The sequence below is a fragment of the Sebastes umbrosus genome, chromosome 8 (assembly GCF_015220745.1).
Source record: "Sebastes umbrosus isolate fSebUmb1 chromosome 8, fSebUmb1.pri, whole genome shotgun sequence".
Classification (NCBI taxonomy): Eukaryota; Metazoa; Chordata; class Actinopteri; order Perciformes; family Sebastidae; genus Sebastes; species Sebastes umbrosus.
This window is the reverse complement of record NC_051276.1, coordinates 10,363,388-10,378,896: the sequence shown is the minus strand read 5'-3', so window position 1 is coordinate 10,378,896 and position 15,509 is coordinate 10,363,388. Positions and strand designations below refer to the sequence as shown.

Genomic DNA, 15,509 nt, shown 5'->3' with positions numbered 1-15,509 from the left:
TAATTGTTATCTTTATCAAGCATGTAGCATTTGTTAATATTAGTATTTGTTAGTTAGATGTTCATCCAGCCTTGACTATTTGATTTGGCTTGCTCTGCCGCTCTGTCAACCAACCCCAAACATTGTGACCCCACAGACAGGACCATAGCTATAAGGGTTTAAAAATACAATATATAAATAGATCATGAGTCCAAATTGTCTTAGCAATACCAAACTGGACAGGACTGAACACAAACTCTGCATTTGAAAAAAAACAAATACTATTAATTCTTTAATTTAACCATATGATTATCTTTTCTGTAAATATGATCTCCTTACAATGCTAAGTTCCTTTCATCTGATTTTATTTACGTATATATCTTTTTTTGCTTAAAAACAGCCACATTTAGTCTAAAAGACACATATTTGAGTCAATCGTAAAAAAAAAACCCCACAACATTTGTAGTGTGCGATGTAAAGTAAGAGTTTCCTGAAATAATATGTAGCATGTAGAGTATATAAGCTGTGTTTTTACACATTCACAAATAATCTGCCAGTGAATTGGGAACAGCGAATGAGCAAATGCAAAATAACAATTGTGAGGAAAATGTCATGCAGCTGAATTGAGGAGAATCCATATGGCCGCCTGTGTGCTGTGTTTCTAAAAAGGGGCATGTGTGACATGTAAGCACTGGGTGTTACAGTATATAGTGGACAGATGAGAGCAGAGGGACTCGTTCTGCCGTGGAGAAAGAGACACAGGGTACTATGGGAGAGATCGGTAGGCGTGCATCCAGACTGTGGCATTACAATATGTCATCCTGTTTCATGTCTCTGGGCTGAGCATAGCAAACAACCAGGAGAAACAGAATAGATCCTGCTGCTCCTGTTAGGCAGTACACGCAGCTGGCTGAATACAATACATATTACAGTATGTTCTCCTGGTGTGGCTGAGGACACAGTGTAAGTCAGAGTACAGTACCTACACATAATAATGTCATCTCCCCAGTCACCCAACCATATTGAGTTCAAATGACACCAGCAGTCTGTACACCACTTGGGTCCAGAATGAAATATCCATATTGGATGGATTGACATGAATTCTGGGATACAAATCCATGGTGCCCAGATGATTAACCCTCATGGTTTTGGGAAATGCCCTTTCCTGTAGTGCCACAAGCATGTCAAACATTTCCCTTATCCAGTGAAATATGGCAACATTTAATACATGCGTTGGTTTTTACTGAAATGTTTCAACAAATGATGGATTGCAATGGAATTTGGTATACATATGCATGGTCCCTAGTGGATGAATCCTCATACTTTTGGTGTTCCACTGACTGTTCCTCTAGTACCACTATGAGACTGACATTTTTTTTGGTTTTGGGTGAAGTAGAAGTTTGGAAGAAGTTTAGAAATTTGGTACAGACATTCATGTTCCCCTCAGGATGAACTGTAATCACTTTGGTCATCTCTGAGTTTTCACTTCAGTTCATTTTTAGTTTTTTTAGGTTTATGACCAGATAGATAAGACCAGTGTTTTGTTTTGTTAGTTACGTTAGTGACGTGTTATTTTTGTGCCGCTTGTAACGTGTTTTCCATACTTATCCGGATCAGGGGAAAAAAAATTATGCTTTGTTGAATTTTAGTTCTGGTCCAGTTCCTGTTCACACTGACTTTTTACAAACGAACCAGACGGGTAAACATGAAGTTGTACATACTGACGAGTAACTCGCTGGTTGGACAGTTTTGGCGATTGTCATCCTGCATCATCAGGACCCGCACGGGGAAATAAAAATCAAGAAAACAATTAGAGAACAGCGCTGGAGGACATGGGCTCTGTTTGGGAGATATATTGATGCACCTTCCTTGAACTGTTGCGGCTTCTTCTGAGAACTTCTATATGTATTCCTGCCAAACAGTTGAATGATTCAACCTGGTCATGTGTTTGAAGTTGAAACCAAACAAACCAAGACCAGTTGAGAAGGAGGGTCTCGGTCTGGTTGTTTGGTCTGCACCAGGGTGCGATTGACGGCTTTCACAGCAGCCCAAACTAACTGTACTAACCAGGCAAACACACCAGAGTTTGTTCAAAACAAACTAAACCAGTTAGGTGTGAAAACACCCTGAGTCCAGCCTCTCAGAGACACTGGCATGGTTGTTGTTCTCTTTAACGTGTGATATTGCGAGAGCTGGAAGATCACAGCAGGATAAAGTGATCATGATATTCCAACCCTTGATTTCAATCAAAGGATTTGCATGAATTGATGAGATACAGCATGATGCTAATAGTTGTCAGATAGAAGCACAATGTCTGGAGATGAATTATCTATGACTTACCATTTCCTGAATATTTTTTTTCCAAATGAGTGGTTCACTGTCACAATATGCCAGAGCAACTAGAAATTTAAACTCTGTATGGTAAGATATCCTTCACATAAGTAATTTATCAGGCTTTCTGCTGGCAGGGTCAATGCAACTGTTTTTCGAAAAATGAGGGATTCATCTTCACTGATGTGTATCTGACGTTATACAGTCAAGGTTTTAACAGTTTTCAAGTGTCCAAAGGTCATGAAAACAACTCAACAGTGAGGAAAACAATACATTTCGCTGTCACATTGCCTTTCCACAAGAGTACTCTCAGATGATAGGAAGGGTAAGAATACTAAATAGTTATGTTCAGGTACTGACTACAACCAACATAGTTCTACTGCACAGGGCTTTGGAAATTATCCCTTCAACTGCCGTTTCAAATGATCTGCGGAAGAGGCCCTGCTCACACTTGGCATTAACATCTTGGGTGGTCCAGTCACAGAGTGGACAGTACAGGTGTGAATGCACTCAAGATGCATTGAGATCCGGTCGCTCAGACCACATTTGGAGGTGGTCAGGGCCACGTTCTTTTAGCAGTGTGTACACAAATGTGTTCTGGGCCACATTGAAGGACCACCTACTGACGTCCTCTGTGGAAGCGGAAGTATATTCTCATTTAGGGATGTCACGGTACCAGAAATCTAGTAGTCGATAACAATACCAGTGAATTTACACGATTCTCGATACCAATTCGATACCACGGTAAAAAAAACAAAAAAACAATAAATCCCATGTAATTCAACATGCACTCCTTTATCAAAACATTTGAACATTACAAAAACAGAGGCATGTAGCCTTTAAGTAATAAATAAAAAGAAACGTCTATTAACATTGCAAAACAGAATATGACTCGAAAACGAGTACCATCACATTTTTAGAATTTTGGTACCGAGTTGGTGCCGAAGTTCAGTTCTCGTGACATCCCTATTCTCATTCACGCATCAACGGCGTTCTCAAATCGCGCAAGCTGGCTTTGTCCACGACGTCTGAAAATGTACCAAACATCTTTGGTGACGCCAAGGAATAGCCCTAGTTTGTATTGCTTTGATTTCTTCATCTTCTTTTTTAAATTTCTGACAGACTATGCACAGGAAGTGCATGGCTGCCTCCTGCCAGTTTGGAAATTGCAAACAGAAATGATGTACGTGTTTATTTGCATATGGAGTGGGGACGTGAGATTGGATCACAAGTGGTCACTGGAGATGCATCTTAATGCCATTTCAGTCAGGACCACTTTAGTCAAAGACACTTATTACATTGCAGTAATATATACATTATATTTGGCGGTATGGCTCTGCTCTGGGACCTCCCTGCCCATCCACGCGCATGCGTGGATCCATGAGCCTACGTGGTAGCATGAGGCAAGGAGAGCACTCCTCCTTGCCCTTCCATGTGCACACATGGAAAGCCAAAGGCAGGAAGAGCAGCAGCAAAGACCCCCCTGGGTGCAGAACAGAGCCGGAATCAATGACAACAGAATTGACATTGATTAAGTCATAAACAGTTAGGGGTGGGCGACACATCGAATATAGTCGATGTATCGTGGCTTGTCCCCCGCGCGGTACAGAAAACGACTACATCGCGAACATCGAACACAAATTGTCATGTAATGTTTCCAAGCCAACCCTTTTTGTATGAAAGATTAAAATTGTTCCAAAGAACCACTAATGAATATCAACAGGGATTTTAATGCAGACATATGCTGCAGGGACTACAAGATCATAATATTGGTGTGATTGTATGCATCAAAGGGTTAAATTGAGCATTTATGAAGTGCTTAGAGGATATTTGAAAATATTGCGATATATATCGTGTATGCGATATAGCCTAAAATATCGCAATATTATCCTAGGCCATACCGCCCAGCCCTAGAACAGTATTAAAAGGAGGAGGTGGGGTGGAGGTGGGTTGCGAGCGGCTTGTAGAGGAAGCAGCAACGGTAGGCCGGCTGAAGCAGCTTAAATAAGGCGCCCTGTATGAAATTGACCAATAGATGCATAGAGAGGAATCAGCTGATCTGTCAGCTGATGCATCAGCTGATTGGGCTGGCTTAAGATCAGCTGTTATCAGCTGATCGCCATCGTATGAGCAGAGCTTGACATCATGGCCTGCCTGAACTAACGCTACGCTCGATTTGTGAACTGACGGATTGACTGACTGACTGACTTAGAGCTGTCCACTTGTGATCGCATCACCCAAGACACACAGATTCACAAGCTTGATATGCAGTGAGGGCATATGTGGTTACTCAGTTTCTGCAGCCCATTAGAATAGGATGAACACGTGGGATAAACACACATGTAGGATGAACACACACACGCACATGTAGTGGTCCTTGATGGATGGCCATCCTGGGAAGATGTGATGGCACAATAATTACACTGTCAGCTTGTGTTGACCTATCGATAGCAGCGGGGTCTGAATGCACTGCAGGAACGCTCACATTAACAAGCGTTTTGTCTTTTATTCAGTTTTAAAGTGAAACCATACACAAGAAAATAAATGCAAAAAAAGATAATTGAAATTGATTAAAGTTTAAGTGAAACCTTAAAATGACTTAACATGAAGCAGGGAGACTGTTAATACAAATGTTTTGGGAACAAGCTTTGCTTTAGTGTTGAATTTGCATTCTGCTGACTTCAGTGACAATTTACAAATATCCAATAACTCTCAAAAAGCAAATCACTATGTGTCAGGTTAAAAAAAAATAACCATCCCTGAAATATGAATACAGCTGTCAACTGCAGCAGTGTGCAAAGTATGGAGTATGAAGGATTGTGAGCATATAACTGAGAGTAGCAGTAGTAGAAATACTACCTCAACTAACTGTAAGCTAGTATAGATGTACACCTTCCCAACCTTTCATTCACATCCTGGCATCGGTGAAGGTGAAGGTGAAGAAGAAAAAGAAAAAGAAAAAGAAGAAGAAGAAGAAGAAGAAGACGAAGAAGAAGAAGAAGAAGAAGAGAGATGTCAGAGCGAGGACGCTGCTCATGGACACGCGCTCCGAGTGGTTGGGGGGTCGGTGCGAACTGGAATCTCTCCTTTCCACACTCCGTACTTGGTCCGTATGGGAACTTGAACCAGTGATCCTCCGGTTCATCTCCGGTGGGATGTGCTGGACAACAAGTCCGATCCGTGGAGGCCCCACCTCGCAACTTACAGGACTCAAAGGATCTGCAGGTCAGGGCTGTTTTGGCGGCAAAAGGGGGAACTACTCAGCATTAAGCAGGTGGTCATAATGTTATGGCTGATCGGTGTATGTGTGAACATTCAATCTGACGTATACACACAGCCTATAACATTGTCCTTTTCATGCTGAACTTGTCATTAAAATGACTGAAACCAAATCCCGCTGAGGTACTTCAAGGTCAAATCTCTGCAAAGGTCAACAATTGAAAAGGCCAGCATAGATCTCCAGATTGATTGCTAAGCGGTTGCTGTAAAGTGTTTACTTTATGGTCAATGGAGGGAAACGGAGGCCACTAGAGAGAGCTCCAGCTGTTCCCCTCATCCAGAGGTCAGATGGCTTCCTTCTCCTCTCCCCTTAGTTAACGCTGACCAGCCTCTCTGCTGCACTCAGGGCTCAGCTCCTCCTCTCCTCCCTGGCAAGGCACCACACAAAGCCGCTCGCTGGGCTATTTTTGTCTTAGCAAGACAGGCTTACTATGACACTCCAACAGAGCCAAAAAAAGACAGGAGCTACTTTAGGTTTTCTCTATTTCAGGTTTGGAAACTGAGCAATGAAACAGAACTGTGAGAAGGGGGGAAAAGAGAGGAGAGAAATATGCCATAAAACACATGATCAAACAAGTAAATCTTAAGGCAAAGTCAATTAGGTTAGAGTTCCCTGCTTTGAATGCCAGCAGCAAATCAGGGGTTTAAACATCAGGGTTGTTGTACTCGTGTAGCTGGCTTGTTAGAGGAGTATCGATCACACTTCTCATTAGTACATCTGTCACGAATGGGTAATTTGTTCCCCTCCTGAGTCAAAATTGAATTTCCTCATCGCTTTCCTGCCCGTAGTTCATCTCGGCAAACAACAGCCGTATAGACCTGCAGTGTGTGGGCTTCGTTTCCTGTTTTGTAGTACATCAGAAACCCTCTACATATCGATGTGACATAATCAGACACGCACACACACGTTTCCCAACCTTAGCTGACCTTGTGAGTCATGCAAATAGTAATATCACTAATGGAAAAATATCAATACGTGCAGATATTGATATACAGTAGATATATATTAAAAGATGTTAGAATAATTGGGTAACACTTTCTATGAGGCCCATGTCTATAATGCTAATTATATACATACTCATAATGTGTTATAATTTACTTATAGCACTGTTAATCTTGTAAATTGTGGCCTGGTAAAAAATCGTGCCATCTGCTGTTTTCAAAATGACACTCTTTCAAACCATGATGTTGTTTTCAAACACAATAACTTCCAATTTCCACTTGACAACAATTTTCTTTTAGGCTTACTTACACTGTAATTTTTGTAATTCTATTTTCAGTCTTGTAGTGATAAAGAACACCAGACACATAACATATTATCCTCTGCTCCTCTCTGGGGTTCTGTAAAGCAAGATAAGCCTTCATTCTGTACGTGTAAACTGGCATTAAACAAATGACCTAAATAGACCCGAGGCACCGCCGTGGGATATGCAGAGGAAATCAGGCTGGTTAGGGACTTGAGGGTCGCGTGTGGTCTGAATTCCCTGAGAGAGCTCAGGGTGGGGGGTGGGTGTGTGTGTGTGGGACAGTATGATTGGATCTGCATGGAAACCCAGTGGCTCCAACAAGGCGGCGCAGGCATCCGTGACTAAAGCACAGGGCTGTTAAACGGCAAGTCACGTCTCCTGATGCCAGCATCCCTGTGGATGTGTGCAGCCGGAAACTGGGCAACGGGCGGAATTAATTCCAGGACATGCACCGTGTAAGCCTCATCAATTCACACCTACCGCCCAGAGCCCGACCCCACACAGTTAGTCCTCTTGTTTCTACTGAAACTGCTTAAGGTCAAGTAATTGGTGCAAAGGAGACTCCAAGAAAGTAAAAGAATAAATAAGCACGGAACTATTGTTTGAGTTGAAAACCAATTTATGTTCCCTTCCCAGTTTGAAGGACATCATTCATCCTGAAATCTCCTGACATCATGTCAGATGCTGGTAGCTGCATCACAATTCACATCACAAGTTTTTTTAAATATTCTGATGACACAGCCATATTGGCCCTCCTCACAGACAGGGATTCGGTCACAGCCTGCCAATTTCGCCCAGTGGTGCACAGACAGTCACCTCCTCTTCAACAAGTTTGTTGGAGATGAGACAGGCCTGCACAGAATCGATCACCGGCGATCGCCGCGCAATGAATGCCGGTTAGATTTGTGTCCGACTTGATCCCGACTTGCTCTGTCGTCATGCACACGTGGGCAACGATAACCTCGCAAGATCGAGGCAGCCGCAGTTTTTAGAGACGCAGTTGCTCTCCACCGACCGCAAAACCCAGGGCGTGATGGGAAACGCCTGCATGGCTGTCGCCTGATCAGAGAGCTGATTGGCTCTTAGTTTTGACAGCAAACACCACGTGTTGTAGAAACTTTCTGTGTATTTGTAATATTTAACACTTAATTGTAGGATATTAGTCTCATGTTGTGCAATGAAGGTTTCATCTGTAAACAAACAACAATATTGACAACAACAAACAATATCTTGTGTGGTTAATATTAATAAAAATAATTATTATAATAATGAAGGTTATCTATATAGCGCTTATCAAAATGAGTGTTCATTACAAAGTGCTTTGCAAGGCGGATATAAAAATAATAAAGGATAGAATCCAATGACAGATGCACGCACACTTCCACATATATTTACAAACAGTTATAAATAAATCCCAACGTGGTCTGAAAACTACAAGTAGCCTTCAGATCGGATCTAACAGGATGTAACTTTTTCTGTGACTTCCTGTAAATTCTGTTGGAAACGGCCGGAAACTGTCCGACTTGACTGCAGCTTTTTGTCTCCACCCACTGCTGCTGCCGCCACCGCCTAATCTCGTCTAGTTTCCAGGCGAGACGCAGTTCATGTCCGACGAGCCTAGTGTCACCAAGATGAAGGAGCTCATCTTTGACACCCCTGAAACACTCACCACCCCCCACTGCCCCGCTTCCATCAACGGCCGACCAGTGGAGATGGTGGAGAGCTTTAAATACCTCGGCATCATCCTAGAAAATACACACCAGAGACATCCATAAACGCTGCCAAACAAAGACTCCCTGCCATCCTCAGACTAAGGGCTTTCTCAGTCAATCCCCACCTCCTGCTCCTTCTGTACCGTAGCATTATTGAAGCCATCCTCCTGCACTGCGCCAACTGCTATTTCACTATTCTCACCCTCACCGACAGAAACAAGCTCCTGAAAATCACCAACATATCCTCGAAAATAATTGGCCTCCCCTCTCCCAACTGGCCAGCCCTCATTGACACTGCCACCACTCGCACAGCACTGACCTGCCGTCAGGGTTTGTATGCTATGGTCAGGGATCAGGGATACAGACAACTCCTCTCTAAAAAAGAAAGGCTTTGGGAGGACTTTTGTGCCATTACTGCCTTAAACAGCCTGGACACAATGTAACAGACATGTTGAGATGTTCTTTGTTGCTTATACGCTGTCTCTGAGTGTCTGATTCTGTGCAGAATGTGAAAACTTAATGTCCTCTACAGAGGACAATACAGAATAAATCTGAATCTGACCAGCATGAACTCCCTTAACAACTTATTCAGCGTTCGGTTGTACTTAGCTCCACCCTCTTGTGTCACTTCTGGTTCCAAAAAAACAAGACGACGACGGCCAAAAACCAAGATGACGACGGCCAAAATGCTAAACTCGAGGGTTGAAAACCAGTGGTTGACGTCATGGTGACTATGTCCACTTCTTATATACAGTCTACGGTAAAAAACAGTGTTCACTTGTTCACTAGTGCCAGTCCCATTCGTTTGGGAAAACTTGTAGATGTGCTTAATGGCGCATGACTTTTCAAAAGCTTCATCCTGGTTTTCATTTAAGATACCTGTTGTGACTGACGGGGAATTAGCTGGGTGCAGCTGTTTTTAAAAGAGCTTCTGTTTTATGTCTGGTTTCCTGACAGAAGTCTGCTGGAGAGTGAGTTCCAGCAGGCGGCCTGTTTTGTTGTTACTATACTGTATAAGAGCTTGTTGATAATCAGCTTGAGATCAGCTCCTGCAGGCGCCACAACCAGCAGTTAGCTAAAGTGTAAAAGCAGGAAAAGGCTCAATTAGAGAATTTTCCTTAAAAATTGTAGACTGAACTTAAACAAGGGAAAAAAAAAAAAATCACAGGATGCCCTCAGCAAAATGGGATCGGAAATTTCTGCCTCAGCAATGCAACTCTCTACTATACTCTCATCATTTATACATGCAATGTGTAATGCACTGTATCTGAAGTGCAAAGGCCTCCTTAAGAAGCGGGGGGATTTCAAGGATGGAGATCAAAGCAAAGAAAACAACATCTTTTGGGCCAAAATGGGGTGTAGCATTTAGCATTTAGCTCTGCAGCATTAATAGTTAACCCTCTGATACCCACATAGATCAATTTTAGTCTTTTTTAGGAGGGTACAGGGGGTCTTTAGAGGGGAGATAGCAGGTCAACAGTAGATGTTACATAGAAGTGGTGTACATCATCTGAAAGCTGGGAACCTGAAGATTAATTCGAGATGCAGCTCAGCACTGTGTGTCAAGTTGTTCTAGTCATAAATCAGAAATCTACAGGAATGAATTATTTAATCACTTCATTAATTACAAATGAATTGTAAACATGTATAAGGGTTTAGAACATTATGATAGAAATATATGATGTCCATTCCCATGCTCTATTATGTCTCATAATTTGTTGCAGCAATTTTTGGGTTAATACCATTTGTTACACAGATTTGGTGCTAAATTTAACAATTTTTTTACCACTGGAGAATTGATAAAAATGATCAATAATCCCTCCAAAATACCACATTAAGACACCAAGACCTTGAGGAACACCATAGAAAAAGCCATGCTGTGATTTGGGATCAAAAACCTTTGACATTTGGAGATTTCTGCATTTTTCAGCACTTGGATGGCGTGCACTTGTGTTGTGTAAACTGCTCAGAAACCCCCTTATTGTCAATCTAGCTAGGAAAGCCATCCATCCTCTGAATGCTCTAGGTCTGTAGGTTGTGGCTGTAAAGTGTCATGAGGCTGTGATTATCCTAGAGGTCACCACAGATAATTTTATACAGTGAGGTTTCAAACAACGGTCTCACTACAATGAAATGTCTCCTATGGGGACTAACATCATCACACATGAATACAGTTGGGCTCAATGGATCCACAAGAGTCTCAGCTGTACAGTGATACCCAATTTATGTAATTCAAGACTGTTTAGGGACCCCAGTTTGCAGAAATATTCAAATACACCATTTTAGAATAGGAAAAAATAGCACATTTCCTGCATGTGATTATCATAAAGTGGGCATGTCTGTAAATATCTATAGATATAACAGCCTGCTCTGAAAAACAGTAAAGTCGGTCGGGTTTCAGAGGGTTAAAAGTGGAAATAAGCTCTGTTCCTGCAGTGAACAGTAGCGTGATCCACTCACTTGTTTTGGTGCTTTGAGCCCTGCAGATGTGCGTGGTACTGTGCCACCGAGTTCAGTGTGACGCTGCAGACTTCACAGGTATAGCTCCGTTTCAGCCCTGGAATCAAACAAAAACACATTTTTTAAAATCTGACATTCTCACAGGATTATACAATAACATGATGTTCACTCTCCTACTACACACAATCACACGAGACAGACCTCCTGCAAAAACATATCCTCCCCGCAGATACATTTCAGTCTTACTGTAGGTGAGCACTGCCATAGCTGATAGATGCTAATAATGAGAATGATAATCTCATGCATTTTCAAATCCCAGGGAAATACATTTTTGCAGCTGAATCTGAAAACTAGTACTTGAGACACTAATTGCTTCTCCAGATAAAGAAATGTTTACATACATACTTTGTAATACACATTTTTAGCAATTTGCTAGGGGTGACTGATGGACGTCCAATCCAACCTCAAGCTCAAGTTGATCAGTTGTGTCCAAGTAGTGTCAGAGTTCTTGGATTTGAAATAGTAGTAGAGTTGTGTCTGGTAGAATTTTTAACCTGATGTTAAAATGAATGTCCTGTTTTCAAATATTTTTCATTTTTATAATGAAACTGCATTGTCAATTACATTTCGATATCAATTACATGATTCTAATCATAGTCCGCGTAGGGAGGAATTCGGGGTAGTTGTGGGTCAAACAAACACGGGACTTTCACCCAGGAGACCGCCGTTTGTGTCTCGTGTGAAACTAAAAGTCGTTATCTTATTTTAATTTACATCTGTAACTTAAATAATGTAACAAACGCATTTATTTAAGCCAAAATATCATGTTTTATTAAACCTCACCAAGTAAGTTTTGATACCTAAACATAACGAAGTAGTTTTGTTGCGTTGGTGATTTGTTTCAGTTTACAACGTTAACCATGTGTTTACATCTGCGACAGGATTGAAACATTCTCACAATGACAATTTAACAAGCTAATGTCTGGCAGGTATAATGTTTACCATGTTCACCATCTTAGTTTAGCATGTTATAGTGCTAACAGGGGCTAATTAGCACTAAACATAAAGTATACAGCTGAGGCTGATGGTGATGCCATTAGTTTTGACCTGATGATGGTGCTAGAAAGTCAGACAATTCAAAGTTATAATCAAAGTTATTACAATTCACCCGGAGGGGGACATGAATGTGTGAATCAAATTTCCTGGTTGTCCATCCAATAGTTGTATGATATCTCACAAAAAGACACAAATGTCTACCTCATGGTGGCGCTATAGAGGAAAAGTCAGGGTATCACCAAAGTCATTAGGATTCATCCTCTGGTCACCATGAATATCTGTACAAATTAGAAAACCATCCAGTAGAGATATCTTTGTCCAAAGAAAAGAGATTTTTCCCAGGAATGACACCACAGACACCCAATTCTGCAAATGCAAGGGCTTTCCTCAGTCACAATCACCATTGTGTTACCTCAGTCGGTGATAGACAGTGACTTAACAGACATTTATTCAAATGGGATTATTAAATGTCAAAAAGCGTATACAGTACCTGGGACCTTGAGCTGTCTGATGATTTATTTGGGATCAACAAAATTTAATAAGCTGTCTAATTTTTTAAATTGTACATAAACAACTTATTCACTGTAATAATGGATGTATTGAGTCGGTGCCCTGTTGCTGCAAATAATGCGCGCTCTGTGTAATCGCTGTCATGTTGTACTAATCTTATTGTGGTATGAAAAATGACCGTCTTGATTGCCTCGCTCTCCCAATTGAGTTAACTCCTTCATAAATAAGCCTCAGGACAAAAAGGCCAAGAGAATGTAAATGTCACCCTGCACTCATTAAATCACATTTCCATATCCTCTTCAATCAAATCCCCCCATGAATGATGGTTTGCTCTCAACCGATACACCAAGGAAAAGAGCTGCTGAGACTCAGAAAAGCGCAGTTATTTCCTTTTTTCAGGGTAGCGGCAGGTGAAAACTTTTTTCTAACAACTTCCTTCTCGGATATTGATGTCAGCTGTTTTCTTGATGGAGGGCAATATTCGCCACAGAGAGAGAGGCAAATCTCTCCCTTTCACTTTCCTCCTGATAAGCTACACAATAACCACTCTGTCAGTGTGCCGCCACCAGGACTGAGATTTCAATTTTGCACGGTCGTCCCCAGACGCAGTCATGAGCTGACATTAAAGTCCTGCAGCAGGCGGCGAGGGTCTAGCTCTGCAGTGGCCCTTTGACAGCTTGCTTCTCAAATAATTTTTGAAAGGGTGAAACATTATACAGCCGCCCCGGTATCCATCACTGCCAGCCACCTGCGGCTCTTCCCACATGGCGCCGCACTGCTTGAGCGATGAAGCACCGGGAGCCTTTGGGCCTCTGAAGTGCTTCCCCTCCATCACCTGTACCTCCGACTTTCTGAGGCATTACCGGCGAGTCATTGGAGACTCGTTTGTTTTGGTTAACTTGTCCCTTAGCCGAGAAAAGAAACGCCGCTCAGGAGCGGATGCAGAAGAAGAAGAATGTGCTCTGCAGTCTCATTTATTTGGGTTAAGTTGGAATTGTGTAAAAGCACAGTAGCAGGTTGTGGAGCTGAAGCATGCAAAGAGAAATGCAATCTGATGTCCTTTATCTTCATTTGATCTTACGGTCACAGAGGTAACTCAAGAAAGTAGAAGTAGAAAAGAAAGTAGTCTATGGGTAAACTACTGGAACAAAAAAGATTCAAAAGGGATTTCAGTTGATGTAATTTGAATCTGCTCATCTCAGCGCCTTATTAAACTGACTTTTTTTTGTGCAAACCTGGCGCTGTAGTCACAAAACATCTAAGGCTAAAAGTAACTCAACTGGCTAAGTTATGCCTGATTTATCAGCTTAAACACAATATATACTTAAGCACAAAAAAATGTGATTTGCAGCTCTGAGGAATCTGAAATATCTCAACGTGTCAAAATTAATTCACCTAATTTAAATCATACACATTCTCACTCCTAACTTGTCAAATACCGACACTTGGTTAGCGGCCCTATACGCTTCAAACTATGACACTCTTGATACCCCTCTAGCGTGTCAGTTTCCGCTCGTTACATGCATACAGTCTCTCTTCAAAATAAAATTCCAACATAGGTTGGTTAGGTTTAGGCAACGGAAGTACTTGGTTAGGTTTATAAAAAGATTGTGGTTTGGGTTAAAATGAGTTATGTTCGTTACATAAAATTACGTTACCATATGTTTGTTATGTAACTGCCGTTAGTTAACTAGGCTAAGTGCAAGTTACGCAACTAAATAAGTCAACGTTGATTTAGATACACATGGGACATGAACAGTGGTCTCCTGGGTGAAAGTCCTGTGTTTGTTTGACCTGTTCATCCAGCCTTCCCACAGACAGCTCTTTATACTACATCAGTTGCTCTGAACGTCTAGTAATGACGCAAATGGGTTTACTTTGGAGTTAGCTGGAAGCCCGGTGCGTCTCATACATATCGGTGCATCAGTATCGGACGCCGAGGGGCACTGACCAAGCGTCAGGCATTTGATGAGTTGGGAGTGAGAACGGGTTGTTCAGTGTCGTTCTTTGCTCTTCTTTAAATGAAGAAATACTCTCCAGTTCTGATGTAACTGATGCTGTAATGCAACATCTAAGCTAACCTTTTTAGGTGCGGCCATTGTTGTTTTGAACGAACAGTCACCTCTCCGTGTCATCAGGTCGTCACAGACACCTAAGCCACGGCCGCGCTGCCAGATGCCGACTAGTCCGAACCACTGGTGGTACCCAAACGCATTACTTCAAGCCTGACCAGATGGATTTTTGTGTGATTTCTTGATCCCACGATTCTCACGTGATCCAGCTGCCATGCAAAGGTAAACAACACTGAAGAAGTCCTCCTCTTCAGAGATGGATTAAAAGAGGTATGCAGTGTATCCCTGCCTGTGTTTACATTTCTAAACCAGTATTTGAAACTAAATTTTAGGAAACTGATTCACTTTAGTCTTTCATTATTTAAAAAAATAAAATTATTAATCAGCTTTGAGTTGTACACTGATATATATTTTTTGTATATGATCGTGGACTGTGCATCTACATAAATATTGCATCGTCTGAGCGGGAGAGATACACAACCCTAAATGGAAAAAAAAATGAAATGCAAACTATTTACTGCAGACAAGCACAGATGGAAAGTTAATAAACCGCAATCCAATCTCATTGAAAGCTCATAGAACATGGTGACTGTAAGCTAGTCTATATCTGGCACACTCGCCTCTACATTGACTCTACCATAAAGCCACAGATTGGGGCGCTAAGTTGAGTTATTTTGTTTGCTCTGTTGTAAATCTCCTGTTGTCTCTCAGCCAATTGAGACCTATTGCTGGAGCCGTTGGGAGGGAACATGGTGGCAGCATGACTGATCAGCATTGTAGTCCTCTGTGTGGACTGTTTATGAGCAGGGAAAAAGGTGGTGCAGGTCCAGGGTTTATGCTAAATTAACCAGCAGCCATCTGCC

The 15,509-nt window shown here is 41.8% G+C and overlaps 1 protein-coding gene across 4 annotated transcripts in view; it reads right to left on the bottom strand.

Annotated features, from left to right (window-relative positions):
* The window catches only part of zmat4a (zinc finger, matrin-type 4a), a 162,547-nt gene that overhangs the window by 16,793 nt on the left and 130,245 nt on the right, over window positions 1–15,509 (bottom strand). For 3 of the 4 annotated variants that reach the window (XR_005207910.1, XM_037778214.1, XM_037778216.1), the window contains exon 6: window positions 11,009–11,105. Coding sequence is in view for 3 of the 4 variants with exons in the window: in XM_037778214.1 (XP_037634142.1) it covers window positions 11,009–11,105 (97 nt within the window). In the remaining variant the exon portion in view is untranslated. Of the gene's footprint in view, window positions 1–5,787; window positions 6,107–11,008; window positions 11,106–15,509 lie in introns of those variants that run through there. The other variant, XM_037778215.1, reaches the window with a different exon arrangement.